The following is a 16,121-nucleotide window of genomic DNA, read 5'->3' on the forward strand; positions in this document are numbered from 1 at the left end:
TAGACTCGTCAAGCATCAGCCTGACACAGTTAATACTCATAGAATCATACATTACAGACAATGCTCCAGACACCACCGATCCTATCCCTGGATATGTCTTGTCTCTCCGGCAGGACAGACCCAGTAGAGGTGGCGGCACAGTTGTGTACAATCAGGAGGGAGTTGCTCTGGGATTCCTCAACATTGACTCTGGACCCCATGAAGTTACATTCAGGTTAAACACTGGCAAGGAAACATCCTGCTGATTGCCACACACCCTCCTCCTTCAGCTGATGAATCAGTGCTGCCTCTACGTATTGTTCGAATGGAGGAGTATTGAGGATGGCAAGGGCACAAAATGTACTCTGGGTGGGGGATTTCAATGTCCACCACCAAGAATGGCTTGGCAGCAGTGCTACGGATTGAGCTAGTCTGGTCCTAAAGGGCGTAGCTGCTCGATTGGGTCTGCAGCAGATGGTAAGAGAACCAACAAGATGGAGAAACAAACTTGACCCCTTACCAATCTGTCAGCTACAGATCCACCTGTCCATGACAGCATTGGTAAGAGTGACCATTGTACAGTTCTTGTTGGGATAAAGTCCTGCCTTCACATAGAGAATAACCTTCATTGTGTTGTGTGGCATTATCACTTTGCTAAATGGACAGACTTCGAACAAATCTGGCAACTCAAGACTGGGGATCCATGAGGTGCTGTGGGCCATCAAATCCAGCAGAAATGTAGTTGACACGATCTGTAACCTCATGGTCCGCATATCCCCCATTCGACCATTGCCATCAAGCCTGGGGATCAACCCTGGTTCCTTGGGGAGTGTAGAATGGCACGCCAGGAGCAGCACCAGACATGCCTGAAGATGAGGTACCAACCTGGTGAAGCTACCAAAGGACTACTTGCCCGCCAAACAGCAGACACAGGAAGTGATAGACAGAGCTAAGCGATCCCACAATCGGTGGATCAAATATAAGCTCTGCAGTCATGAATGGTGGTGGACGATCAAAGAACTTGCTGGAGGAGGAGCCTCCACAAATATCCCTATCCTCATTGATGAAAGAGCCCAGCACATCAGTGCAAAAGATAAAGCTGAAGCTTTCGCAGCAGTCTTCAACCAGAAGTGTTGAATGGATGATCCATCTTAACTTCCTCCACTGGTCCCCTGCGTTATGAATACTGGTCTTCAGCCAATTCTATTCACTCTGTAATATCACAAAACAGTTGGAGTCACTGGATACTGCAAAGGCTGTGGGCTCTGACAATATTCTGGTAATAGTACTGAAGACTGTGCTCCAGAACTTGCTACTCCCCTAGCCAAGTTGTTCCAGCAGAGTTACAATACTGGCATCTACCTGACAGTGGAAAATTGCCTGAGTATGTCCTGTACATAAAAAGCAAGACAAATCCAACCCAGCCAATGACTGCCCCATCAGTCCACTGCCGATCGTTGGTAAAGTGATGGAAGGTGCTGTCAAGCAGCAGCTGCTCAGTGATACCCAGTTTTTGGGTTCCGTCAGGGCCACTTACTTCCTGACTTCATTATAGCCTTGGTTGAAACACGGACAGAAGAGCTGAATTCCAGAGGTGAGGTGAGAGTGACAGATCTTGACATCAAGATTGCATTCGACTGAGTGGTTTCAAGGAGTTGTAGCAAAACTGAAATTGGTGGGTATCGGGGGGGCAAACTCTCGGGTGGTTAGTCATATCTGACACACGTTGGAAGATGGTCGTGGTTGTTGGAGGCCATTCATCTCCACTCCAGGACATCTCTGCTGAAGTTCCTCAGGGTAGTGCCTTTGACCGAACCAACTTTAGCTGCTACATCACTGACCTTACCTCCATCATAAGGTCACACGTGGGGATGTTCGCCAATAATTGCACAAAGTTCACCACTGTTCGCGACTCCTCAGACACTGAATCAGTTCATGTCGAAATGCAACGTAAGCTGGTCGCTTTCCAGACTTGGACTGACAAGTGGCAAGTAACATTTGTGCCACACATGCCAAGTTATGACCTTCACCAATAAAAGATAATCTACCCATCTCTCCTTGCCATTCAATGATGTTAACATCACTGAATTTTCCCACTATCAATGTCCTGGGAGTCATCATTGATTAGAAACTCAACTGGACTCACCATATAAATGCAGTGGCTATAAGAGCAGGTCATAGGTTAGGAATACTGTGGTGAGTAATTCCCTTTCTGACTTCCCAAAGCCTGTCCTCCATCTACAAGGCACAAGTCAGAAGTGTGGTGGAATAATCCCCACTTGCCTAAAACAGTCAAGAAGCTTGACCCCATCCACGACAAAGCAGCCCACTTGATTGGCATGACATCCACAAGCATCCACTGTTTCCACCACCGACGCTCAGTAGCAGCAGTGTGTACTGTCTGCAAAATTCACTAAAGATCCTCAGACAGCACCTTCCAAACCCATGACCATTTCCATCTCGAAGGATGAGGTATTCAGCAGATATATGGGAACACCACCATCTCAAGTTCTCTTCCAAGCCGCTCACCATCCTGACTTGGAAATATATTGCTGCTCCTTCATTGTCGCTGGGTCGAAATCCTGCAATTCCCTCCCAAATGGCAATGTGGACCAATTCATAGCAGATAGACTGCAGTGGTTCAAGAAAGCAGCTCACCACCTTCTCCAAGGGCATCTAGGAATGGGCTGTAAATGCTTGCCCAGCTAGTGATGCCCACATTCCATAAAATGAATAAATTTTTAAAAAAACTCTCTACAAACTTCAAAGTATTGACACAAGGTCTTTAATGCCTACCAAACCAGGCTGATGGGACTTTGATCTTATTTGGAGCAAGGTAATTATGCTGATACAATTCATTCTTTACACAAAAGGTTGGCTTCGTTTATGTGCTCAAATCCTGGTTTTGAAATTACTTGAGAATAAGTTCATTTGCGATGCTTACAGCATTGAAAGAGGAAATTTGGCCCGTTTTGTCTTCTGGTTCTCTGATGAAACAAATCACCTTGAATTGACTTCCTGCTTTCCCCCGCATGGTCCGACATGTTCTTCCTTTTTTTGGATAATCATCAATTATTTTTTTCTTGATTGCTTCTACTGACTTCTCTCCACTGCACTCTTAGCAGCACATTCCAAATCCTAATCACTCATTGTGTGCAAAAGCTTTTTCTAATGTCACAGTTGCCAATTACATTAAATCTGTGCACTCATGTTCTTGATCCTTCCTCCAGTGGGTTTTTCTCTGTCCTTTTGAGTTTTGTTTCTTCAGTGCAACTATTCCAAAACAAAACACTGGAACGATATTTTTGAAACTAAATTGAAAATACAGGAAGTACTCTGCAAATGAGTAAACTTCGATAGAGATAGAAACCAGGTTAACAGTTTAGGCTAATGACTTTTCATCAGGCCTTTCTCTCAGTCTCTGTAGTAACCGTCTGACCAGCTGAGCACTTCCAGCCTTTTCTCTTTTAATTTTCAAAGTTCAGCATCCATAAGTTCTGTTTGAATTTAATGCTGTCAACTGATGTATTACTTAATTACTTGTTAGAGAGTAGAGGGAGATGTTATAAGGTGAGTTGGACAACAAAACTATCAGAAATGAGAAGTGAGTTTAATTTCTATTCAATATATTGAAACCCCTGCATTAATTTTTGTTTTAATGTGCTGAACTTGCTTGAACTTCCTAGGCACAGATTTATATGATTTGATCAGTCAATTCATGCTGACAATAGACTAATAGGTGAGTTGTTCTCACCATAACTACTTTGACTTTTGTTAAATGAAATCTTGTGGCTGATACAGTCTGTGATTTTAATCTTTTTTGCCCCCTTTTTCAGCTCCTAATTAGCAGTTTTTATTTTTTTTTCTTGCCTGGCAAGAATGTGCATTCAGAAGAGTGAGCTGCTGTTGCCTTTCATATTTTTCATCTTTACTGTTGTGACTCTTTTATGTTGTTTGTAAAATGAAACATAGGTTATACTGAACAAGGCTTCGACTTGTGTGATAACATTTCTGTGTCAAAGTGAAATCTCGGTAAGCCTCTCCAAATTCAGCTGGCAGTGTAAATGATGGTAGAGTTTTTCTCCCCATGACTTGCTCGCTCTGAGTTAGGTGTCCAAAAATCAGGTATCCTTGAAGCTGAGACTAAACTGTGTTTTGGATTTTCCTGGATTTTGGATTCCCCGATGATGGAACAGGCAGATTTGTGTTTGGAGAATTGGAAAGACTGGGCCCAGGAAGCAGATCTTAAAATTCTGGAATGGGTACAGGTGCTGTGTATGTACAGCACTTGTTGGTTCCATCCCCTGAGATCATCTCAAGAATGGCTTTTTCATTCCTCTGCTTAATCTATTCTGATAGGAGCATGCAGGGTCCTGAGAAATGTCTGGTTTTCAGGCAAAATGTTTTGTTTTTTGGGCTTTTAGGTGCAGTCGTTTGCAGTCCATTACACATCGTGATCATTCTGGTAATCGCTAACTTTCTGAGCTTCTCTCAGTCAAGGAAGAAGATCTTAGGTATATATTCATAATTTCAGAAGCAAACAATATGACCTGTCAGGTCTGCACCAACACACGTCTCCATATGACTTATTAATTTAATTGCATTTACTTGCTCTCCTTTATACTGTTCAATAGTTACTCTTTTCTCAAAAACAATTTTACTGCCAATTTAAAAGCACTTGCTCTGCTTCAACAGAGCTTTGTGGCAGAAAGGGCCATATTATAATCGCCATCTGTGCAAAGGAATTTTCTAACTTCCTATTTTATTCTTAAATTTATGCACTCTTGTTGCTGTCAATTACTGACACTTGAAACTGATAAACTGTTTCTATTATCCTGATATATTTTGAGGACCTTGGAAATCACTTAAATATCTGATTGTTAGAGTGCAAGGAGAAGCCCCATCTTATCAATTTTATCTTCATAACAATAATTTCTGATTGCTGATATGTTTTGCCATTTCCATTGTTTATATATTTTTTCTAAATCAGTGGGATGCCCAAGGATGTGTGCACTAATTCAGTAAGTATGCAAACATGTTAATTCCACGTATTGTAATTACTTGTGTACATGCACAGTAAGTTCCTTCTGTGCTATGCGCCCTTGTCTTCCTAATTAAGATATATTTCCTCTTCCTTTTTCTGTTTCCTCTTCCTTTTTCTGGCATCCAAGATATATTGTTTCTCATTTCTGCCCTTAACAGCCTTTGTCACTTACAAGCCAGTGCTGCAAACTTAAACTTCCATTCTTGCTTTTTTTTTAATGATTTTCATCACAATTTATCATGTTTGCCAATGCAGTCTCCTGTGCACATTTATATTACTGATTCTTCACTTCCAGTGTGCAGTTTGTTTGTTTGTTTGTTTACCCATGAATGTTTTGAATTATTTCAATATTGTTACCCAGCAAATATTTGATAGTCTAGGTGATTCCAGTTCTAACTTTTTCATAGAATCCCTAGTGTGGAAACAGGCCATTTGGCCCAACAAGTCCACACCGATCCTCCAAAGAGCATCTCACCCAGACTCAACTACATCCTCACACACTCCCAACCCTGCAACTCTGCATTTCCCGTGGTTAATGCACCCAGCCTGCACATCCCTGAATACTGTGCATGAATTTAGCATGGCCAATCCACTTAACTTGCACATCTTTGCACTGTGGAAGGGAACTGGATCACCCAGCAGAAACACACAGACATGGGGAGAATGTGCAACTCCACAGACAGTCGTCTGAGACGGGAGTCGAAGTGGGATCCCTGGCAATAAGGCAATAGTACTAACCACTGAGCCACCATGCTGCCCTCACTTTCTGCATCTACCCTCTCAAGTCCCCTATGAATTTTGTGCATTTCAGGAAGTTGTCTCACATTCTTCTAGATTCCAATGAGTACAGGCCCAATCTACTTAATCTTTCCTCATCGGACAATTGCTTGCCTACCAGCCTTGTGAACCATTGTTGGACTGCCACTAATGCCAGTATGCTTTATTTGACAAAGGGACTATGCTGCGAAAGCTTGTCTTCAAACAAACCTGTTAGACCACAACCTGGCGTTGTGTGCTTTCTGACCTTGTCCAATGCCAGTATATCATTCCTTAGAAAAAATGCCCAAAACAGTTCAAAATATTCCAGCTGTTGTCTGGCTAGCACCTTAACAAAATTTAATAAAACCTCCCAACTTTTATACAGTAAACATCCACTTATAAGGTAAGCTACACAAAATAGAATTTTAGCTATTATTGTAGAAAATATTTTAATGTGGAATGCAGCAGCAGCAGTAACCACTTTTTTAAAAAATGTTACTCAAAATTAGATATCCACTTTGGCTTAGGTAGCATTTTCATTGTTGAGCCACTCACAGACGTTGAGCGTGTAATCGTGCCAGCACTTCAGTCAGGACGGCACTGAGAGCTGCCAGCTTTCAAATTTTAGCAGCTCCCTGTCAGGTGAATCTAATTGATCCTCTGGCACTATTGGAAGAGGAGTTCTCCCACTGTCCAGCACCACTTTTTTTTTTTGAAAAACAAAATAGTTAATCTCGTAGCTGTTAATGGAATCATGTCACATGAAACTTAATTGGAACATTAATTAGTAACTACTTTATTGACTGTGAATCTGTTTGGAAGATTTTGGGGTCATGAAAATGCAAAGGAATGCATGTCATTTCTTTCCAATACCGATAGCCCTAACTAAGCATCAGGCCATTACATAGACCGTAGACCATAGAACAGTATAACAGAGTACAGGCCCTTTGTCCCATGATGTTGTGCCGACCTATTATCCAGCTAAGATCAATCTACTCTGCATACCTTACATTTTACTATCCTCCATGTGCCTATCCAAGAGTCGCTTAAAAGTCTCTGAAGTATCTCCACTACCACTGCTGCCAGCACATTCCACACACCCATCACTCTCTGTGTGAAGAACCTACCTCTGACATCTCCCCTATACCTTCCTCCAGTCACCTTAAAATTATGCCCCCTCGTAATAGTCATTTCCGCCCTGGGGAAAAAGTCTGACTATCCACTCTCATTATGTCTCTCGTCATCTTGTAAACCTCTATCAAGTCACTTCTTACCTTCTTCGCTCCAATGAAAAAAGCCCTAGCTCCCTCAATCTTTCCTCATTAGACCTGCCCTCCAGTCCAGGCAGCATCCTGGTAAATCTCTTCTGCATCCTGTCTAAAGCTTCTACATCTTTCCTGTAATGAGGTGCCCAGAACTAAACCCAATATTCCAAGTTTGGTCTAACTAGAGTTTTATAGAGCTGCAGCATAACCTCACTGGCAATTCCCCTGCCAGTGAGCCAACACAACATACACCTTCTTAACAACCCTGTCAACTAGGGTCGCACCTCTGGACGTGCACCCCAAGATCCCTCTGTTCCTCCACGCTGCTGAGAATCCTGCCATTAACCCTGTATTCTGCATTCAGAGTCGACCTTCAAAAATGAATCACTTCTTGCTTTTCTTGGTTGAATTCCAACTGCCACTTCTTTGCTCACTCTGCCTCCTGTCAGTGTCCCATTGCAAAACAACCCTCCACGCTGTCCACAACTCCACCAACCTTCGAGTCATTGGTAAACTTACTAACCCACCCTTCCACTTTCTCACCCAAGTCATTTATAAAGATCACAAAGAGCAGAGATCCTAGAACAGATCCCTGCGGCACACCACTGGTCACTGAGTTCCAGGCTGAATACTTTCCATCTACTACCACCCTCTGTCTTCTATTGGGCAAACAGTTTTGTCTCTAGACAACCAAATTTCCCTGAATCCCATGCCTCCTCTCTTTCTGAATGAGCCTACCATGGGGAAACTTGTCAAATGCCTTGCTAAAATCCACATACACCACATCCACTACTCTACCTTCATCGATGTTAGAGCATTTTAGATCACAATATAATTGTGATCTAAAATGTAGACAATTACAGTTTGTGATTTGAAATCTGTCCTTCCTTTCTTGTAATCTAGAGCTTCACAATTATCCTGTGCTACCATAGTGTCATATTGGTACCTGCTTCGAACCTCTTTTAAGCACAGTATAGTGCCTCAGTAATGCAGGCATTAGTACAGTTCATGAAATGTGAGACAGAGGCATGGTTTGAATGCACAATGTCAAGTGAAAATAGTGAAAGAAAGAATGTGAGCTCTGGTGTGATGTTTACTGTGCCTTCTCTGAATTCTGTCTCCTTACTCTTGTATGGACCAGGCAAGATGCAGGAATGGGCAGTAATATTAGCTGACCTCCTTAGTGCTCACCATTAGATTATAAATCAGAGCAGGATGAGGCCATTGGCTCATCAAGTCTGTTCTATCACTTAATTAGGGCTATGTTTCTCAATCCCATTCTTCTGCCTTCTCCCTGTATCTTTCGATTCCCTTACTAATCAAGAGCTTATCTTTGTTTTATACTTACTGAGTGTCTTGGTCTAATCTAGTCCTCTGTGACATTGAGTTCCACCTCCGCCTGAAGGAATTCTTCTTCACTTCAGTTCGAAAGGACCGTCCCTTCACTCTGAGGTTTTGCTCTAGGCTCCTATTCTCTCCTACTAGTAGAAACATCTTCTCCATGTTCGCTCCATCCAGGCCTAGCAATTTCCTATAAGTTTTTCGATGAGATTTCCCCCCACTCCCTTCCTTCTAAATTCCATTGAGTACAGACAGGGCGTCCTCAACTGCTCCTCACAAGGCAAGCCCGTCATCCCCAGGATCACTCTTGCAAATCTCCTCTGGACTGCCTCCAAGGCCAACACATCTTTCATTAGACATGGAGCCCAATACTGCTCACTATATTCCAAATGCAGTCTGACCAGAGCTATATTCAGCCTCATGGTGTCCTGGCTCTTGTTTTCTAGCCCTCTCGATGAATGCTAACGTTCCATTTATCTTCCTAACTCCGAACTGCCAACTGAACCTGCAAGTTAACCTTGAGAGGATCTTGAACAAAGGCTCCCAAGTCTCTCTATCTGAAGCCTTTTCCCACTTTTTGATAAGGAAACAGAGGCAATGATTTTCTAAGTGTGTAACCTCACACTTCTCCATGTTGTATTCCATCTGCTACTTTGTTGCCTACCTTCCAGCCTGTCGCAAGTCCTTCTGTAGTTTCTGCACCTCTACCTATCTATTTCCACTTGTGAAATATAGATATCCTTCAGGGCTGTTGTGCTACAGTGGAAGTATCCCTACCTCTTGGCTAGGAGGCCTGGGTTCAGGACCCACCTACTCCAGATATGTGTAATAACATCTCTGAACAGGTTGATTAGAACATTCCTATTAGATGTCCTTCCTTTGGTCTTGCATTAACCTTTTTTGTTATTGATTTCTTTACACTTCACCACCTTGTTTTTTCCATTCATCAGTGCTGGATGGTGCATTTTCATCTCTGCAGTCCAGCAGAGTTTTAACCCGTGGATTTTGGTGTAGGACATTTTGTTTTGAGTGACTGACTGTGAATGGCAAGTTGTTGGCCACATGCTCAGTGGCATTAAATATTCAGCGATGGAGAAGTCCAACAAAAGAATTAACAAGAAATTGTTTCATTTGGTGACAGCTAGTGTGTTTGCTTTTTTTAAGAAGTCTAACTTGTATCTGATACCAGACACCTGAAATTATTCACTGTAGTAATTTCCTCTCCTTATGCAGGTGCAAATACATGTCAGTATCATGACACTGGTGACTTACATCATTCTGCAATGTAAGGTCACAGTGAGATATGTTAGAACTGAGGATTGGGAGGTTTTCCCATTTCAGGCATACCTTAATGATGGTTTAAGATGTCCAAGGCCAGATTTAGTGTAACCAGCTACAGAGTAAATTTGCCTCCACAAATATGCATCAGTGTTGATCAGGTGAACATCTGTCCCCACCCTGGCCATAACTCTTTTTTTTTGCCCAGTGTGACATGTTTTTACTTTCTGACAGTATGCTTTAGCTTACCAGTTGAAGTGCGAATTAATTCAGACTTGGGGACAGTTATTTCTGTAGGATCACACCATCTAGCATTGCCCAGATTCCTTTCACACAGGACACTGGAAATCCAAAGGATTTTTTATTTGGTCCTACCTGTAGTCTGTGCCTCATTTGAAAGACAAATGATTTAATGCTTTACTTTGTTCAGTTGTTGGTTAAGTTCAGCTCTGCCCTCAGAATTTTGTAACATTACAACTGAAGCAAGAACTCTGAATTTTTCTTCCCAATCTTTAGCCTGGGATTCTGATGCCAGCTGCACTCCCAAATGCTGTGTTTTCTGAAACACATTTATTTTAAACATACTCTTTTTTTTTAGGGATGACGACGAGGATGGCAACAAAAAGGAAGCATCTTCAGTGCTATCCTACTTTCAAAGAAAGACCGAAAGCCGTAAAGATCAGCCACATCGTTTCTTCGCTGAAAGGAAACTTGTCTCTCTTGTGAATCTCTGAGCATTTGATCTCACGAATGTGGAAAGTATGCAAAACAGAGTTTGGAATTGAAATGCTTATGTGTTTGGGGCTGTGGGAGATGAGGAAAACAAAAGCACAGAATGAGCTTTTCCAAGAAAGAGAAAATTCGTTTGGAAACATGGGTTGGCAATGAGCAACCATCCAACCCATGCATTCCAGAAGCCACAGTAACCCTGAATTGAATGTTTCATGAGAATATTGAACCTGTAACTATTCATCAAGGACTTATTCCTTATCAAGTTTGGATCAGTTTATTTCCTTAGATTTGCGTTGTTGGGTATTTGATTAAGACAGAAGCTGTTTTTGAACTTCATTATTTTGAGAATGGTTTTTATGAAACAACTCTTTTTTTTGGTTCCTTCCAGAAGACTGACTTTGTTCAATTCTGATGAAAGGTCCCTTGAGCCGAAATATTTCTGTCGACAGATCTGCAGAGTATTTCAAGGTTTTTTTTGTTTTTTATTTCAGTTTTTCACTATCTGCAGTAATACTGCTCTTGTATGAATGGAGATAGATTGAAGATTTTTCTCTTCGATTGGTATCTCCTGTCGCTTTAGACAGGAATAGGCTGGGAATAAATTTTTACTTCGTTTCTTTCAACTCTCCTTCCCTTTTTCTGAGGTGCTGCCTGGTGACTTTGGTTGAATAACATGGAAATCCCTCTGTAGGAAATCATAAACTTGTCCTTAAGCTCTGTTTCTTGTGCAGCACATTGTAGTTCCAGAGCCAGTAGCTCAATATTTGTCTTGTGAAAATTTGCTAATGGATGCCTGTGAGAGTTTAGAATTATACCAATAAAACATTTTGTCTTTTGGAACCTCTGGGTTGTCTTGGAAATATCTTTTGTCTTTAACTCCTGTTATCATGGGCTTTTTTAAAATTGAGTACGATAGCGAGCAGACTGCATTTGATTTTAGTTAACTAGCTGCTATCATGTCACAGAAATTATAGGTTTATCCTGGAAGAATGGAAATTTGCAAGTGACCATTTATAATCCAACCTGAGACACACTACTTAAGTAAAGTTTGAGCCCTGAGAAGATTTTTATAACAATCCTATGACGTGGAGGATATCACTTAGCTAATTAATCCAATGTGTGTTTTCTTTGAATTCTATATCCTCCTGTTAATTTCTGTATTTACGTAAATAGAAGCAGGATGTTTACTGTCTATCCCAGTTCATGATTGATGGTTTAAGGTCCCCCTACATCTGTAGGAATAGTGATTAATGGTATAGCGCAGCAGCCTCATGGAGATTGAACCTGAAGGACAAGGTTAAAAAGGAAGTAAAACTGAGATATTTCAGTACATCACTGCTGCTTGATTTAAGAGGCTAGATTAGGTGTAGAGATCCTGTAGAATGGTTTGATTTTCCCCCCTGCCTTCTGCCTTGGAAGTGTGATTTGTATTAACTGTGGCTCAGTGATGCTGACATTGCAGATTGTGCAGCTGAGACGGTGAATGCTATTGCCACAGTTAACCTGAATGTTGTAATTGTGATCTGGTTTGGTCTTTCAAATCCCAACCTCTACCAGCTCATTGAAGTGATGGTGCTCCTCCAGTTCTGACTGTTGTGCATCACTTTTTTGTTTTTATTGCCTCACCAGTGGTGCCTTTGACTTAAGCTGCTAGGGCCTTAACTCTGAAGTTCCCTCCATCACCCTGTCCATCTCTCAGTCTTCCTTTTTAAGACTCTCCACAAAAATGTAATTCTTTCCAAAATCTCATGGTCTTCTGGCCTGCCATCTCCTCCTAAAGCACCTTGGGACTTTCTAATAAGTGCTATATAAATGCAAGTTGTTTCCTTCTCCTGAGAGGTTGCTTTGCTACGTGCTCCTGTAGGTATGTAAATTGACCACATTAAATATCAGCGTTAAACCTGTTTATCGGTATGTTTAAACATGATGCTTATTCGGCAGCAGCATAAAGCTGTCTGGATTTTGCAGTCAGTAACTGCTGGCCTCAAAGAAAGCTACTTACATAGATCTAATTCTCTAGAATCTGTGACATGCTTTTCCCTTTCCAGTGGTAATTTAAAATCTGATGCCAAGTAAATGGATAAGATGAACATGAGAATGGTAGGAAACAATTCAGACATTTTGAACTTATTGTGCCATTTGACTGATGGCCTTATCTCCAAATTCTTGCCACCCACATCCCCACATATAATTCTAGATGCGTCTGTCAATTAAATAATTCAGCTTTGATCGTATTCAACAACCAAGCGTCCACCTTTCAATAGAGAGAAGTCCAAACACTAATGATCCTCAGAAGAAATTCTTCATCTTTTTGCCTTAACTGGGAAGTGCTATATTTTTAACCTGTGCTCCACCATTTTAGATTTCCCCACAAGGGAAAACATCCTCTCGGCATCTACCCTATTACCCTTAAAATCTTGTATGTTTCAGTCAGATCACATTTCATTCTTCTTTTAAAATTTAACCTTTTTTTTTTCAACCTGCCCAGAGATGTTACTGCATACTTCTGGAACAGGGGGTGACTTAAAACCAGGTTTCTTGGTCTAGGTGTAGGGACTCTACCACTGGACCATAAGAGGGCTCCAATGAATTATAGGTCCAACTGCTTTCCTTGTAAAAATAAACCTTTCGTCCCCTAAATTGTTCTTGTGATCTCCTCTGAACAGCTTCCAGTCAAAATGCACCCATTCTTGATGTTTTGAATTGTACTATGATCATCAGGCACTTACTTTAGCCAATAGTAACTCACCCACAAACGACCTCTCTAAATATTGAACAAAATCATTAACCAACAGTCATCTTCTGGTAGGTGGTAGCAGTGATCCCAACAAGCAAGGTGCCAATTGCAATGTACCCCTGACATAAGGTAAACCAGGACATTACAAACACTTAATAGCCTTTATTTTTAATTAAGATGCCCACTTTTGCAAAATAATAGGTTTTTTTGTTATGCAGAAGCTTGGCAACCAACAAATACAACAATAGGTTTTTTGGGTCAGAAAGGGCATTTATCAATTATTGTAAATCAGAATCATTTAGTTGCAGCTCATTCAACAAAGTGCATGGTTTTCTAAGGATTTTAAACAGTGAAACAAATGGCATTGAAGGGGAAGTTTGCAACAAATCATTGCATTGTAGATATCAGAATATGCGAATCTCTATAATGCAGCCAACAGAGTAGCATAGATTCACTTGACACCAGCTTCTGCATTTTCATGTTGTTCAGCAAATTAATGTATTCCTTCCATGTTAGCAGTTTTCATGGAGTAACAACAGGCAACAGTGACAATGTTGGTGGAATGAACACAGCAGACTCCAGGCTCTTTAATGAATTACACAACTTTCAGACTTTTATGCTCAAGTTTTTGGAAGCTAAAGAAAATTGCACAGTCAGCAATTTAATATGTATTCTGTGAAAATTACCTGTGAAGATTTGGAGCTGAAAGTAAAAATGATGAAGCTCACATCTGCTACCGCTGAGTGCACAGAGGGAATATCAGACCCAACAAGCTTTGTAACTAAAATTAATTTTTTACAGATTCTGGAATGCAATGTTTTTTAACCTGGAGTCTCCTTTTAATTGTTTTAAAAATCTAATCAAATAAAAATGGATTTGTAATCAGTCTTAATTTATTATTAATTTCTCCCTGAATGTATTCTTTTACAGCTTCAGTTATCACAAGGTCCCTTGAGTCACGAGGCCATTTTTCTCTCCTCATAATGTGGGGTTCCACAGGGCTCTGTCCTTGGGCCTCTACTGTTTGTAATTTTTATTAATGACTTGGACGAGGGAATTGAAGGATGGGTCAGCAAGTTTGCAGACGACACAAAGGTCGGAGGTGTCGTTGACAGTGTAGAGGGCTGTTGTAGGCTGCAGCGGGACATTGACAGGATGCAGAGATGGGCTGAGAGGTGGCAGATGGAGTTCAACCTGGATAAATGCGAGGTGATGCATTTTGGAAGGTCGAATTTGAAAGCTGAGTACAGGATTAAGGATAGGATTCTTGGCAGCGTGGAGGAACAGAGGGATCTTGGTGTGCAGATACATAGATCCCTTAAAATGGCCACCCAAGTGGACAGGGTTGTTAAGAAAGCATATGGTGTTTTGGCTTTCATTAACAGGGGGATTGAGTTTAAGAGTCGTGAGATCTTGTTGCAGCTCTATAAAACTTTGGTTAGACCGCACTTGGAATACTGCGTCCAGTTCTGGGCGCCCTATTATAGGAAAGATGTGGATGCTTTGGAGAGGGTTCAGAGGAGGTTTACCAGGATGCTGCCTGGACTGGAGGGCTTATCTTATGAAGAGAGGTTGACTGAGCTCGGTCTCTTTTCATTGGAGAAAAGGAGGAGGAGAGGGGACCTAATTGAGGTATACAAGATAATGAGAGGCATAGATAGAGTCGATAGCCAGAGACTATTTCCCAGGGCAGAAATGGCTAGCACGAGGGGTCATAGTTTTAAGCTGGTTGGTGGAAAGTATAGAGGGGATGTCAGAGGCAGGTTCTTTACGCAGAGAGTTGTGAGAGCATGGAATGCGTTGCCAGCAGCAGTTGTGGAAGCAAGGTCATTGGGGTCATTTAAGAGACTGCTGGACATGCATATGGTCACAGAAATTTGAGGGTGCATCCATGAGGATCAATGGTCGGCACAACATTGTGGGCTGAAGGGCCTGTTCTGTGCTGTACTGTTCTATGTTCTATGTTCTATAATAGTCATGTTTAATAGATATTGGTATTCGCTAGCAGATGGTTTTCCTCAGTCAGTTTCTGCAGCTTCCGACAGATACATTGAACCTAATAAAAGCAATCAAATAGTGGGTTGTGCTGCTGCAGCATTGTGCACCAATGTGCTAATGCTAGGCTGAATAAGCCTCCCTTCTTTCTTGGAAGACATTTTGCTATCAATGCACAAGATAATTTCTCTGCTGCTGACTCCAGTGTCCTGATTTTCACATTCTTCTCACTTCAGTGGCATCCTTGTTTTTCTGCTGAAATAAAACTGGCTGGCTGCAATGCAATCCATTCACTGTCTGGAACTACAGGTCACTTTTCAGTTGTGGTCTCATCATACCCCTGTTGAATTACAGTTCATTGGCAATGGGATGCTGTGGGAACTAATTTTCACTAGCCCAATTGGGCTGCTGAGATTCAGGCAGCTGTCTAATTTGCACTGTAGGCAGCAAGCAGAAGGGCATTACATCTTCAGGGTTTTGTCAGCTTTCCTGTAACACTTGTGCATCTGGACAGGAGTTGATTCACTTGTTACCCATATCCAAGTTAGCAAAAGAGAGCAAACTAATTGGAAGGTCGAATTTGAAAGCTGAGTACAGGATTAAGGATAGGATTCTTGGCAGTGTGGAGGAACAGAGGGATCTTGGTGTGCAGATACATAGATCCCTTAAAATGGCCACCCAAGTGGACAGGGTTGTTAAGAAAGCATATGGTGTTTTGGCTTTCATTAACAGGGGCATTGAGTTTAAGAGTCGTGAGATCTTGTTGCAGCTCTATAAAACTTTGGTTAGACCGCACTTGGAATACTGCATCCAGTTCTGGTTGCCGTGTTATAGGAAAGATGTGGATGCTTTGGAGAGGGTTCAGAGGAGGTTTACCAGGATGCTGCCTGGACTGGAGGGCTTATCTTATGAAGAGAGGTTGACTGAGCTTGGTCTCTTTTCATTGGAGAAAAGGAGGAGGAGAGGGGACCTAATTGAGGTGTACAAGATA

The 16,121-nt window shown here is 41.6% G+C and overlaps 1 protein-coding gene across 4 annotated transcripts in view; it reads left to right on the forward strand.

The window, feature by feature from the left end:
- Positions 1-11,238, forward strand: part of rnaseh2a (ribonuclease H2, subunit A) — a 56,151-nt gene extending 44,913 nt beyond the window's left edge. For all 4 annotated transcript variants that reach the window (XM_059640024.1, XM_048521832.2, XM_048521833.2 and 1 more), the window contains exon 8: positions 10,265-11,238. In XM_059640024.1, the coding sequence (XP_059496007.1) occupies positions 10,265-10,400 (136 nt within the window). In that variant the 3' untranslated portion in view covers positions 10,401-11,238. The remainder of the gene's footprint in view (positions 1-10,264) is intronic.
- The last annotated feature ends 4,883 nt before the right edge of the window (positions 11,239-16,121 follow it).

The sequence above is a fragment of the Stegostoma tigrinum genome, chromosome 35 (genome assembly GCF_030684315.1).
Source record: "Stegostoma tigrinum isolate sSteTig4 chromosome 35, sSteTig4.hap1, whole genome shotgun sequence".
In the NCBI taxonomy this organism is placed as follows: domain Eukaryota; kingdom Metazoa; phylum Chordata; class Chondrichthyes; order Orectolobiformes; family Stegostomatidae; genus Stegostoma; species Stegostoma tigrinum.